The sequence below is a fragment of the Fulmarus glacialis genome, unplaced genomic scaffold (genome assembly GCF_000690835.1).
Source record: "Fulmarus glacialis isolate BGI_N327 unplaced genomic scaffold, ASM69083v1 scaffold15042, whole genome shotgun sequence".
NCBI classification, from domain to species: Eukaryota; Metazoa; Chordata; class Aves; order Procellariiformes; family Procellariidae; genus Fulmarus; species Fulmarus glacialis.
In genome coordinates this window covers 32,431-46,097 of record NW_009197313.1, presented here as the reverse complement: position 1 = coordinate 46,097, position 13,667 = coordinate 32,431, and the positions used below count along the sequence as shown (strand labels likewise).

At 50.0% G+C, this 13,667-nt stretch overlaps 1 protein-coding gene across 1 annotated transcript; it reads right to left on the bottom strand.

Moving 5' to 3' along the window:
- Positions 1–425: 425 nt before the first annotated feature.
- RNF165 (ring finger protein 165) lies at positions 426–11,457 on the bottom strand (the record flags this gene model as incomplete). The annotated part of the gene is made up of 7 exons (XM_009572498.1): positions 426–1,117; positions 2,296–2,402; positions 3,599–3,694; positions 4,223–4,327; positions 5,310–5,439; positions 8,933–9,058; positions 11,148–11,457. Coding segments are annotated over 7 exons (992 nt in total), but the record flags the coding sequence as incomplete, so codon positions are not given.
- Between the last annotated feature and the right edge of the window lie 2,210 nt (positions 11,458–13,667).

Here is a 13,667-nt window from a genome sequence, read left to right as displayed (position 1 = left end):
TCTCAGCACCTCTCCAGCGTTATTATACTCCAAAGCACAGCTATAGGCACCCACTCCAGTAACCACCATTTTGGACCAGTGCTGGCTGTGGCTGCTAAAGCCAACCGGCCTCACAGCACACAGGAGAAAGCATCATGGACAACGGCAATCATGAAGACAGCCCTTCCTTGGATTTCGATATGGCAAGCTACATCGTTAAGGTACAGAAAGCAAAGAAACAGCATTTACTCCAATATTGTGCCCCTACAGAAAAAGTCCAGCACCAGCAGATAAGCAGGAACGAAGCTTCTCCCTATTGCTTCATTAATTTCACTCCCAATTTTTATTTTTTTAAGCTTCTCTAAATTTGCAACACACTGTAAACGCAAGGAAAGGAAGCACACGCGGCTGAGGCAAAGAGCGCAACCCTTCTGACTGTAAACAGGATTTTGCTTTTTCGCCTCTTCCCCCCCAAAGGTGGGAAAATTTGACCTCTTTATTCCCCCTCTGCAATATATTAATCAGGCACCAAAATAAGGAATCTATGAAAAAATATTTGGTGCAAATTAGGTTAACAGCAACATGTCCACCACAAGATGAGTAGGGCATCAAACACAACATTTCTTAAGCTAACATGCTCCAGCTGCCATCCATAGAAATAGCTAAAGGACCCCTAACATGTTTCTACGTATTCGAGAGGTATATATACAATCCTCATGAAATGCAGGATTGACAGGCCAGACTACCACAACTAGTTCCTTCATGTTCAACACTAAATCTTCTGCAGCACGGGGTCTCTGAGCTCCGGGAATGCCAGCTCCCTTTCACCGGGCCCGTATCCTGCGTATGTGCAATATCTCCTACCGCTAGATATTGTACCGCCTCCTCCTCCTCCTCCTCCTCACTAACGTGCCTGCAGACTTTTCCTCTCAATCAAATGGCTCAGAAGGCAAAAATTTTGCTGCAAGGGTTTATGGCCATACGACCTGGTAAGGAAAATGGTGTGTCCAGCCAGTCCTTTCAGCTGTCCGAGCCGAGCTGTGTTTCAATGTCCACCCTGCAGATCGGGCACTTCTTGCTGGTGGCCAGCCACTGGTCCACGCACACTTGGTGGAAGAGATGCATACAGGGCAACCGCCTGCAGAGAGAGAAGTACCACCCCGTTAGGATGGAGGAGGTCCAGGGGACCAAGAAGAGCCAGAAAGCAGCAGCTGGGGCTGCTTGAAACACGGGGAAGCACCGATGGAGTGACACCAGTGCTGCCTAGGTCCTACACCCTCCCCCAGCCACGCCAGCTCACATAGGGCAGTAGGTCAGAGATGGTGTCCCTGGATAAAAGCCTTTTAGAAAACCCCACACCCTCCTGAATTGGGCTGTTCCAGTTATTAATTGCCCTGGCTGCTGCTTTTTAACCTTTCAGGAATATTAGGTTATATTCCAGAGCCTCTTGGTTCTTCATCATTGCGACTCGTTAGCAGTCAGGTGGGTCCCCACCGCTCCTATGTGGGTGTCTGGTGTGCCCAGGGAATGTGGTTGCTTTTCACCTACATCACCTTTGTCACCTCTTCACTCACCCTTGCAAGCCGGAGGGACCCTGAACCACAAGGACGCACAGCAAGAGGATCAGAGTTTTTCTTGATAGTTTAAGGCAGTTAAAGGGTGAGGAGCAGGACCAGGTAGTGCAGCTGCACTTCCCACCTGCAGCTCCTTCAGCCGAGGTAGCTCAGCCCCTTCCAATTGCTTGTCCCCATCCTCGGTCACAAGCAGAGGTTTGACCCAGCCAAGAGCCTGGGGACGTCTGTGAGGGATAACTGGGGCTTTGTTGTTGGCTCAGGACATCTCCCTGTGACCGTGCGGGCTGAGTAATCTCACTTATTCTACAATAAAGCAGCTCCATCCTGGCCACAAGCTAAACTCCCCTGGACTTCACACCCACACTCCCTTTTATTGTACTTTGGTCTCATCTGTTAAGCTCAGTCATTGACATCCCCGAGGTCCAGATAGCTGTCTGAGACCTGGGACCCATCCTTCTCTGATACTTGCCACTTGGCCCACTGGCACAGCCTTGAAGCAGGTGATCCAAACCCAGGAGATACTATAAAATCTTGGCCCTCTTGCTGCTGCAGAGCTCTTCCTACCTACAGCCCACACCAATGTCCGTCTAAACGGCATTTGGTTTCCCAGACCCTGCAACAGTCCAAGTGAGTTTGCCAGGACAAGAACAGGGACAACCCCACCAGCGTGTGGCAGCATTAATCCCAGTAAACACAACTCAGATGGCATCGAGAGGCAGAGGAGCAGATGGAAGGGTCATACCTGACGTCTTCCCCGTCTTCAAGCATGGACAGACAGATTGTGCATTTCTCGTCGGTGTCTGACTCCTCTCCATCCTCTTGCTCAGCTTTGCCCTCCTGCGGTCTTCTCTGCAGCAAGGTTAAAGACATAATTTGGTTACGACTTGACTTTCTGATGCTCTCCCAAGCCTGGGTAGTTGCGGGAAGGCAAATAAAAACAGCTTCATCTCTCAGCCAGATCCTCCAGCTTGGGGCAGCCAGCCCAGCCAAAATAGCCAGTGAGGGGAGGATGCCACCAACATGCTGTTGGTTAGCACATCTCCTCCTCGGGCCGGTGGCAGTGGGGCTGGTGGTAGTGCCCCAAGGAGCAGCCTGTCCTCTGCTGCCCTAACACTGCCCCCCCCACACCTCCTCCATCCTCCTTGCAGTGGGGATGGCCCCATAGTCTCCTTTGCGGGAGGCTTCTCCTGGAGACCCCAAAGCACGTGGGGCCACCACTGCCAGGAAGGGCAACCACTGTGCCCCATGCCAGCTTGGCCACTGGCCCAGCCCCACGCTGCGCCATGGAGCAGTGCTTAGCCTCTCCCCTCTTCTCTCCCCGCCCCCCCCAACCATTCCTATTAATATCATTTTTCTGGATCTACTGGAGATGCGGTCAGAAATAAGCGCAGCAGGAGTTGACTCACTTCCAACTTGGGCAATGTAATGTCCCTACTTGTTACTGCCCAGCCGGGAATGACCAACATGTGAAATTACTACGCAAACAAGCACTTTTCCCATTTTCTATTTAGCACGACCCAAAAACATGGCACCCATTTCCTTATGGGCAGGAGATCAGCTCCAAGAGAGGAGACACCTCTTGCAAAACGAGGGGAGGACAAGGTCCCCCACGCCATGGAGCCAGCACCCTCACAGCAGGGCGCGCGGGCAGCGCCGCTTGCATGCAGAATGGGGTGGGTTGGCATGCACGAAGCCCCCTTGGTGTGTGCACTTTCTTACCAGGTGCGGACAGGGGGGAAATTGCACCCGCTGGGTGGGAGAAGGTTGAGACCCTTTTGAAAATTTGGCCCGCAGCTTCCTAGCCTAGAAGTGAGAAACAGCCAGCTGAGCTACACCACCGCTTCAGCCCGGGAGCCCCACAAGATATTAAAGCACCAGTTCTGGATTTTACATTCCTCCCCCATTTTGGGGAATATTGACAGCGCCGGTTTGCCAACCCTGAGGATTGCGACCCACCAAAGTCCTTCCTTCTGTCCGCTCCGTGCCCACAACCCTTGGCCAACTGCGAGGGGCTGGCAGCCGTGCCGCGGTTTTGGGGCGCTCACCTTCTTGTACTTGTGGGGGAAGGTGAACCTCTCGATGGTGTTCTGGACGGCACCCCGGCTCACGCTGCCCAGCCTGTCCTCCAGCTGCAGCAGCTCCTGCGTCGCAGGAACAGCAGCAAAGCACCATCAGCATTGCTCCTGGGGCAGGAGGTCCCACCATCCCACCCCACCTGCTGGGGACCAAGGCTCCCTCCTGCCTTTTCCTTGGTGGAAATGTCCATCAAACCCAAATCAGCCATGCTTTAATGACGAATCTGAGCCCTGGCTCTTGGGCTAGTAACTAAGGGCTCAAGGCAAAGAGCTGGATATCCAGTATTTCAGAAATTAGGGTGGAATTTGAGCTCTGTTTGACAGGCTGGGAAACAAAAGCCTGCAGAACTGGAGCACTTTGTTCACAGACATGAAGTGAGCCAGAGTCAACCCAAGCCAGACCCAGGTACCCTGGACTAAACCATCTTTTACTAAACCCGCTCAACCCCTTCGCCTTCCAGTTATTACTAAAATTGCTGCAAGACTCAATGCAACCGCCATGCCACGAAAGAGTCTTGCAAGTTTATGCCAGAGCTTGCACAGATTCCTAGCACTTAAAAATTTAATAATAATTCCAGTCCCCGAGATACGTACTTCATAGCTCTCCCGCACAGCGGACGTGTGCCTGCTTGGGTTCAGTCCCTGAAGAGCAAGTAACTGAAGCTGAGGATAAGGGTAATTTCTGATTTCGTGAACAACCTGCGAGAAGTGAGGGAGAAAAATAAAGGCACCTGTACATAGAAATCCCTCGTGTACCCTGATGTAAATTTAGTGCTTTCAAAATTCAAAATGAAAGAGCAGACCGACACCTTCCCCAATGGAAGTCTTTTAATAACCAAAAAACGAGGTTTTATTAAATAGATCTCCTATAAATGATAACTAAAAACATGCATTTCTTCTGAATAAACTATCTGTTATAATAATTCCTGTTGCATCTATAGCATCGCAGTTTCAAACTCTCAACATGGATTAGCTTAAAAAGAGATTTTAGTTGTTTTTTTTTTTAAATGGGTGGATTTCTCTTCATCCAAGCTTTGATTTTTTTAAGCCTTGCTGTAGCACGCAGGTGTCAGGCTCTGACTATGGGCACGAGGAAAAAACACTCTTGTGGGATTTCTGAGGATGCTTTAAGGATTAGCAGTGCTCAGCATGGCTCAGCTCCAAATGCAGCACCCTGCCAGGAGAAGGGTCAGCCAATGACCCCAGTCAGCCCATCTTCTTGTCAAACACCATCCCCACCTGTGCAACAGGTCATGCAAAACCTTTATAGACGTAGAGAGCAATGCTGTGAGGAGGGATGGTCCTCGGGGCCGAGCCAGGGGAAGGGAGTCATCTACTGCCAACGCAGGGAGCCCTGAGAGCCCATAATTTGTTCCAGTATTAATAATATTATTAGTAATAACTGCTGAGTCTCTCACGTCCTGCCCAGGTTTTGCAGACCAGCTTGTGAGCGTGGTGTTGCATGCGATGGACCGAATCTTTCCAGAGCAGCTGAGCTCTTCTTTCCTTTCTCTAATCCAGAGTGCAATGATGCAACATTATCCTTTCAGACACTCCCTCCCACGGCCGGAGATAAGTGGGATTTGCAGAAGACAGGTGATAGAAAGATAGCAGCCTTTATTTTGACTGCCTTCTGGCAGACAATGCATAAAACATTTCTCGGTAAAAGCATTTCACTTACCATCTGTGTCGAGGATGTGCTTCTGGGGAAATGGTGCATCCGAGGTGTAGCTAAGTAATGCTGATAGGGCTGAGGGACCGGCCGGACCTGGAACTGGGTGTGAGTCAGTCCCGCATCGACACTGAGGTCCCTGTGGGCATGAGGATGAAGATACAGCTTTGACTGCGTGGTCTACAGCAAGTCAAATCGTGCTCGTGGGGTAACTTCCACTGGTGGGCTCTGGGCTGCTGTGGGTGCCTCAACCTGGGGTGATGCTACTGCTTGGAAGGGAGGTTCCTCCAATTTGGGCAATCGCCCACCAGGCCAGCATGAAGGATTGAGGGGTTGTTTTTATGCCAGTTAGCATTTGTGTGTTAGCTGGGGTCAAGCCTGCTAATTTCAGAGCAAGAGCATTTTGGTGGCTCCAATCGATCCCCAGGCTCAGTAACTCAACCTGGCCAGACCAGGTCCTCCCTGTGCTGCCTTCACTGCAAACAATTACATTTTGCCTTGAATATTTTGCAGGAACACAGCTAAATGTCTTGGGCACACACCTATGAACTGGGTAGTTGTTAGCAGCCAGCTAGGCACCGTCCGGGGGCTTTTTGACGTGCCTGTGCTCTCCTTGGAGGTCTCCCAGCCCAGGCCACAGGAGGACCTAGGGAGACAGGAGAGACTGCACCTCACCTGGCTTCAGGGAGCCCCACAACTGCTGTTTGTGCAGAAAATATAAAGGTTTTAAGAAATTCCTGGATGAGACTGCTGTAGGAAACAGTGTCGCGTGACCAGCTGGCCAATGCCAATGAAGGAGGACATCCCCAATGGTCCCACTCGCCTGCATGCAGCCTGGCCTGGGCAAAGTGGGATCTTCACTCAGGCTGGGGCTCAGCTTGGTGAGTTTGGGCACTTTGTCCCTCCAGAAAAACAACCCAGCTCAATCCCGGGACCTGACATGACCAAAATCCTGGCAAACGCCGCAGCTCTGCCCAGCCCAAGCGTGCAGAGACAACCTGCCAACCCCATGCCCACGCTGCGTGGAGGGGATGGGAGGAGACCTAACGCAGCATCTCCACCTATAATCCAATTAGCTGATCCCTTGTCTCTCCAGCCGGAATCTCTCAGCAAACAAGTGCTTTGAACATCATTCGCTTTATCGTAATTACAAAAGCCGGCGCTCTAATAACCATTGTCTTCACATTTGGCAAAGCTAAGCTAATTAGAGCATAGGGGTGGCTTCCCGTTTCATCCTCGAACTTCTCTTCCCCTCCACGGAGGACAGCGGCAGCGAGTGCCACGGCCTGTTAGGAGCAACCCAGCCGTGTTCTCCAGCGGCTGTGAAACCGCGTTCGCCCAACAGCAGATAACGGACGTGAGGGGACAGTAAATGCAGAAACCCTTTACCCAGAACAGCCTATGTACCAGGCAGCAGCTCCAGTGTTTTAGGACTCCCCAATAAGTCTTCCCGCAGCAAGCTGAAGCAAAGAGAGGACTATCTTTGCTGGCCCTGTGCTAGCCACCTCCTCTGGCAGAGGATAAAACACAGCAAGTGACTGGCAGGAACACAACCAGGGTGAGGATCTGCAGGACCGAGCATTTCCAGTTCCCGTGTCACAATTTTGGAGATTTATCCAATTGCTGAAGACTGTTCCCAGGTGGATGGAAGACTCAAGTGGAAATCAGGAGCCTTTGGGTCCATTCCCAGCCCTGTCACTGGCCTGATACATGACCTTGACCACTTCCTCTTTGCCTTCTCATGTTCCCTGTCTACAAAAGAGATGTGATAATCCAAGGGTGCTTTGAGATCAAGGACTGAAGAGATCTCTCAAAGATGAATGGCCATTATTAACTTGCACAAGTAATTGCAGTAACAGCACTGCTGAACTGTTTCTGCACCGGCACGTCTAGATCCTTAACATCAGATATTGAGGCTCCTGAAGCGATGCTGTGGGTCTACAGAAGGGCCCAAAGCAGAATACTGCATGGAACGGTGTTTTCTCAGGGTTTGCAGGTGAATAAGCAGAGCACGTTAGCTGAAGAAAACCAAAACCAACTGTCACCTTCTAGCCTGTGCTACATGGACAACTGTACAGCATCTTGATGCTCAGATGCGAGGTTCAAGAGCTGTGATGTCTATGGTACGCAGGCTGCCAACAACCAAAAAGTGAAAGGTAAGGACCCAGATAACAGGTTGGATGGCCGTCACTAAATGCGGATGCAGAAGATGATTTAAGGAACCAAATGGGAGCTTATTTCTTCTTCACCAGAACATTTTAAACGAGGTCAGGCTGTCCGAGACGACGGATCACCTTCAGATCTTCCTTCATCCCTATTTCCCGCTACAGTGCCTACTACCCACCGCCTCCGAGCAAGCGTCGCTGCTGCTCATGCGGTGGTAACGCATTAGAGGAAAGTTTTTATATCTGTCACTGGGCAAAACGGTACATGCGCCCCAAGGGGAAGTGAGTCACCCAAATATATACATACACGGTATATGGTTTCTGTCATCCCCACTCCTTAGGTTTTTTAAGGCTATGGAGAAACACCAGGGGGAAAAGGAGGGAGGAGGAGGGGAACATAAAGTGATGCTTTATCCGATCCTTCTAATGATTATAATTAAACACTCTGTGCCGAAAGAGAGGCAGAAAGAATGGCTCTATCCAGATGGTACGTGAACCGCTTTGCAAACTAATCTGAACAATGTCATTCTGGCCAAATTCAGCTCACAGTGGGGCCAGTAATGGGAACACCTGAGAAGAGAATGGTAGAAGGATCTAGCCGTGTTTTAGGTTGTATATTATTACCCCAGAGGGGAAAACACCCCTCCCTGTGTTGAAAGGACTCTCCATTTGCAGAGCAAAGTGCTGAGATGTTAGGAAATGCCATAATTAAGATTTCCTGTAACATTTTATTTCAGTCCCCTTGTGCATATACATTGTGATTGTTTCTAATTACATGTTCACATGCTATTTTTTTCCATTCAGCGCACAGAATGGACTTTGCTCAGCTAACATCAGCTACTCAGAAGTATGTTTTTATTTTCTTATTCTTCCAAGTAGGGCCCCATATCTTATTAACTGTGCAAGAGCTCAAAACCTGCTCTGAAAACAAAACCATCAATTCCCTGCTTGGCTTTTCCAGGGTATCGAACACTACAGAGGGAGAATGATTAACAACCATTAATTCATTCACACCATCCTGCGGGGCAGGGCAGCACCGTGCTCCCTGATTTAGACCACAAAAAAAAGTTGTGGCCACTGTTTTTTGAGTGCCTGGTGGACAGCAGAAGATCTAGTTCAGGCAGAGACGTTGGTCTACAGGAAAAAGACCCTGGCTGTGCCCTGCAGCAGGAAAAGCCCCTGGAAGAAGATTAATGCTTGGCTGCACTCTACATCCGTGGATGGAGAGTTATGGGCAATATCGATGCCTCGATGTTATCATATACATGCATAAAGGCTTTAGCATGCACTCATGGCCCTCCCAGAAATGAGTTTTCCCATTGCACACTCTCCACATTTTATCTGTTGAGCTGCACCGTTACCTTTCATGAAAGCATTGATCCATGATGACAACCAACAACCCTTGCAGCCTCCCCAGGACTTTTTAAACACCTCATTCAACGTGCAAGTGAAATATGGAAGACTTACCAGTCCGTGCCTTCGGCTAAATACCTGGGCTGGGGCCCCATGGGTTGTGGAGTTTGCAGTTGGTGGCTGAAGTCAAAGCTGGGGTGTAGACGGTGAGGCTGAACAGACATGCGCTCTTGAGCCCGCCTGTGAGGAGGAGAAGACCAGCAAGAGAGTTAGCCATGCAGCCGGCACTGCCTACGTACGGCTCCTGCTCCGAGCCCATGTCAATAAATTGGGGGATAACTCAAACTGTTGGGCTTGTGAATACGCGTCCAAGAGAAAAGAGTCCAGGCAGGTGTCAGGGGTGATGGGAAGGGGACCCCAGACCTATGTCATTTACTCATGGTCACCACGGACATAATGCAGACCGCCGCTCTCACCCCCTACGGCATCCACATACACTCAGTTTACAAGAGATGCTATTTGGTGGCAACATGGAGAGAAAAAGAGGAAACCAAACAACTTCTTCCTTAGCAGTTTTGTGCCATTTGCACTATTTTCTTTTTCTCCACTGTCAGCCCCATAAACAACACACAAGATAAAACTTATCCCTGCTTCAGCCCTTATCCATCATCATAAAGAAGCTGCAGGTTGTCTCGCCTCCCCATGCAGTCCATAAACTCCCGAGGAACCTCATTCGTAATAGGATTACTCAGGAGTAACTGAAAGCAGAATTTATTCTTGCTGGCCTTTGCCAACATGTCTCTGGATGATGGACAAGCCAGGCTGGGATCCAGCTCCTTCTTCCCCAGCTCTGCTGCCTTTGCAGGCAGGGAAAGGAAAGTGGGAGAAGATATAGCAAGTTTTTTCTAGGGATTTGAATCTCTTCTCGTGATTATTGCTTATTTGAACTACTCAGGGGAAGAGCATGTGCTGCTTGGTCGGTGTCCACATTTGGAGAGAGGTAAGGTGGATGCACACGCAGGATTTGCATTACAGACAGACTCATACCCCTCGCTCCCTGCCGAGTCCCTGCTTACCAGTGGAGCCAACGCAAAGTAAATCTACGGGAAAACACTAGAGCAAATGGAGCAGGGAACTGCTAGATAAAGAATTTTTCATGCAGCTACAGCTCAGAGGCTTCGTTTTTAAAGGCACGACCCAGAATCCCATTACTGGGACCTCATGCCCCACATCTGTAAGGTTTCTGACACCCTCCCCTGATGCAGCTGTGCTTTCAGAAACAGGCTGTGGGACCGGGCATGGGGTTCCTGCTCTTTTCCACACCACAACCCACTTGCAAATGGAACACTGACAGCATTTACCAAAGCAGCTTCTGCGTGGAATTGTGCTCCGTGCTTTTATTTGGATTCAGCTTATGACTAAGAGATAAACACTTGTATCATTGGTGCCTCAGCCTCGCACATATTTGCTACCCAATTATTAACTAATCATTAAATCCACTTAAAATCCAGCTTATGCAAAACAAAACAACGATGAGAAGAACACACAATTTTCAGACAGAAAGGGTACGGAAAGAAAGTGTTTTCTGTCTGTAGCATTCTTTCCAAATGAAGCATTATCGCAAAGACTCATCCTCTGTTTCTTGATCCGTGGGTACAACCCACAAATAGCTTCCATATGTTTCCAGAAAAAGCACTTCTCTCCTACGTGCTATCTAAACCCCTCTCTCAAGAAACACGGTCAGGACAAGGCCAAGCTTCCATTTCCACCTCTGCTGAATTACAGTAATTCTCTCTGCAGTCGTCAGCCCGGTCTGAATTTAGGCGGCTTTCCGTGACTGAATGTGCTGCAGGTCAACGGCATCATTCCCTCATTGACCTCGGAAGCCTACGTAGACCCAGAGGAGCAAGCTCTTCATGTGCAAAACCTGATGGGACAGGTGGGGACAATCTCTTACATGGTTTTGAGACACCAGCTACGAGGAGGTAGCTCGTGCACGCAGTCTATCACTCTCTCTGCCGTGCAGGACAGGTTCACTGCAACACCAAGGTGTTACCACCATGATTCTCCTACGAGTGACAATAATAGGTGACCTTGGGACATACTAGATGAGCACTGTATGGATCCCCATGGGAAAGGTACACCTGCAGGTACAACCTGTCCTGCAGCTTCCCTTCTGGTGGATGCATTTGAAGGGTACACAGATGAACTTGTGAAGAAAACCCAACATTACTAGCACGTTCTGCCGGGGCTTTGCAGAAGCCACTTTGCTGAAGTGAGGCTGATGTAGCTTCTCAGCATCCTTCAGGAAGAGCAAGCCCCCCTTTACCTGGGATGGGGCATGAGCCGGCGGTGCTGTGCCTCGAGGAGCTGCTGCTGGAGGAGGTATTGCTGGTGAAGCGCCTGAGGTAGGAAGGAGGGTCCGGCCACGTCCTGGAAGGGCAGGGCTGGCACCGGCGCCAGGGGCTGGTGCAGGGGACCGCTGTGCTGGTGCGCGGGGGCCATGTGGGGGGTCAGCCCCGGCTGGGGCTGCACCGCGTGAGGCAGGGTGAAGTCGGCGGAGAGCTGAGGCTGGGGACCCAGGTGGAAGTGCCGGCAGGAGGTAGCATGGGGATGCTGAGACCTTTGAAAAGGAGCACCTGGAAGAGAAGAGGACGGCTGTCACGGGGGCCAGTGGTGGCCGGGGCACCCCAACCCGGTGGTTGCCCATCCAGGGCAAGAATTGGGCAAACAGCTGTTTCTCTCCTTTGCCAAAAGGGTTAAAAAAAAGAGAACAGGTCAGTTAACGTTGATTACATGGAAAAATGTTGATTTTGACTAATAGTTTTTCTCCTCCAAAAAACATTGGAACCAAAACATGGGTTTGAGTTCAAAGTGACTTTTTGGCTCCAAACTGAAGTGTATACTGATGAAAACTGCTTCAGCTTGTTTTCGTTTGCCTGTCTTAAAGAGAAAAAGAACAAAAGTTTTAACAGGGCTTGTAGCGACAGGACAAGGGGGAATGGTTTTAAACTAAAAGAGGGGAGATTCAGACGGGATAGAAGGAAGACGTTTTTTACAATGAGGGTGGTGAGACACTGGCACAGGTTGCCCAGAGAGGTGGTAGATGCCCCATCCCTGGGAACATTCAAGGTCAGGTTGGACAGGGCTCTGAGCAACCTGATCTAGTTGAAGATGTCCCTGCCCATGGCAGGGGGGTTGGACTAGATGACCTTTAAAGGGCCCTTCCAACCCAAACCATTCTATGATTCTATGAAAAAGCCTCAACATTTTAGAAAAGGAAAAAAAAAAAAAAGTCTGTTTTCTAAAATATGTTTTCATGGGTTACGAGCTCACCAAAGTTTTCAAAGCTTGCTGACTTTCCATGCAATTCAAGGTATTTCTTTGCCTGTCTAAAAAGGTCTCATAGGCAAGTGAGTAAATGAGACCCCTTCCACCTCTGAGAGCTGGGATTAAGACCGTGCTGAGACCCTTCGATAGCCCGTCCTCGTGAGCCGCATGCAGGGGGAGAGCGGCTGCGGGAAACACAACATGGACTGCTGTAAGACCAGCCATGAAACTGATGGGAATGAGGAAGAAATGAGGTGTGAAAGATAGCCGTAGCAGAGGCTTTTTGCAAAACATCTGGCACTGGCTTGCACCTCCCTCAAGATCCTTGCTTGGACGGGCCCTTGGCCCAATCCGGCATGTTAATTCCTACATTCCTGGAGCATTTACAGGCATCACAGCAAAATTTTGGCTCTTAAACTAGGGAGAGAGGCAGCTCAGAGGTGAAAGATGAGACTTGACTGAGGCTATTAGAGATGCCTCTTTACTGAGGATCAGCCCCAGGATAGGACACCTACCCTTATATGCAGTCTTTTGAACACCTCATCTTCCTAAAAACTCCTTTTTTTTTTTTTTTTTATCCAGGATCAACAGCACCAAGAGACACTGAGTGTCATCCCAAGACACAGGCAAGACATGCCCATGATGCCTTCTTCACCCAGATCCCTTCTGCTCACATCTCCCTTCTGCCGGCAGGCAGGGCCAGTCCATCACAGCAGCTCAGGGAGCCCCGAGCGCTTTCTGCTCACGTCCGTATGGAAACGGGAGATGCACAAAGAAAGCCAGAGAAACAATAGGAGAGGACCTAACAGAAACAAATGGTTTGCAAAACTGTGCATAAGTAATTACACACAGCATCTCTTAAATACAAACTAATCCTCCGCAGCACCCCTCTGAGAGAGGCAGCGGGTAACAAATGCGTGTGCCACCAGCAGCAGAACTTCTTAAGGTGATAATTTCTCATCCTGTCAGATAACAGCATGATTCGGCTCCCCTACTAATTAAAACCAGCAGAGGTGGGATCAGACCCACTGTTCCCCAACGATGGAGCTGCAAACCGAGACCCATGAGCCATCCATGTACCCCGTCCCCCGGTACTGCACGTTATATCTGCTGCCGTTGGCTTGGCCCCAGTTCACCGTACCCCACTGACAGGTAAAGGCTGGGTAACGAAATGGGGATCCTGTGCTGCCCTGGCCCATTGCTCAAGCTGAGCAACACCGCAATCATGGGGAGATGCCTCCTAACTGCTGTGTTTGCTGGGTATGTGCAGAGCGACCTGTGGTGAATTGCTCAACCTGTAATGGCCATGGGTCCTCCCAATGGAAAACAGCTACGGCAAGACACGGGTGAGCCATTTTACACCTCCAGGTCTTCACGGCACCTGAAGACAAGGTGCTAGAGCAGGTTAAAGTGCTAATGGCTCTGCACACCCAAACACACCTGCCTGTGCCACCAGGCAGCAGTTTAGTTGTATTTCAGACAAAACTGGCTTAGGAGGACACAAGACAATGAAGCTTAC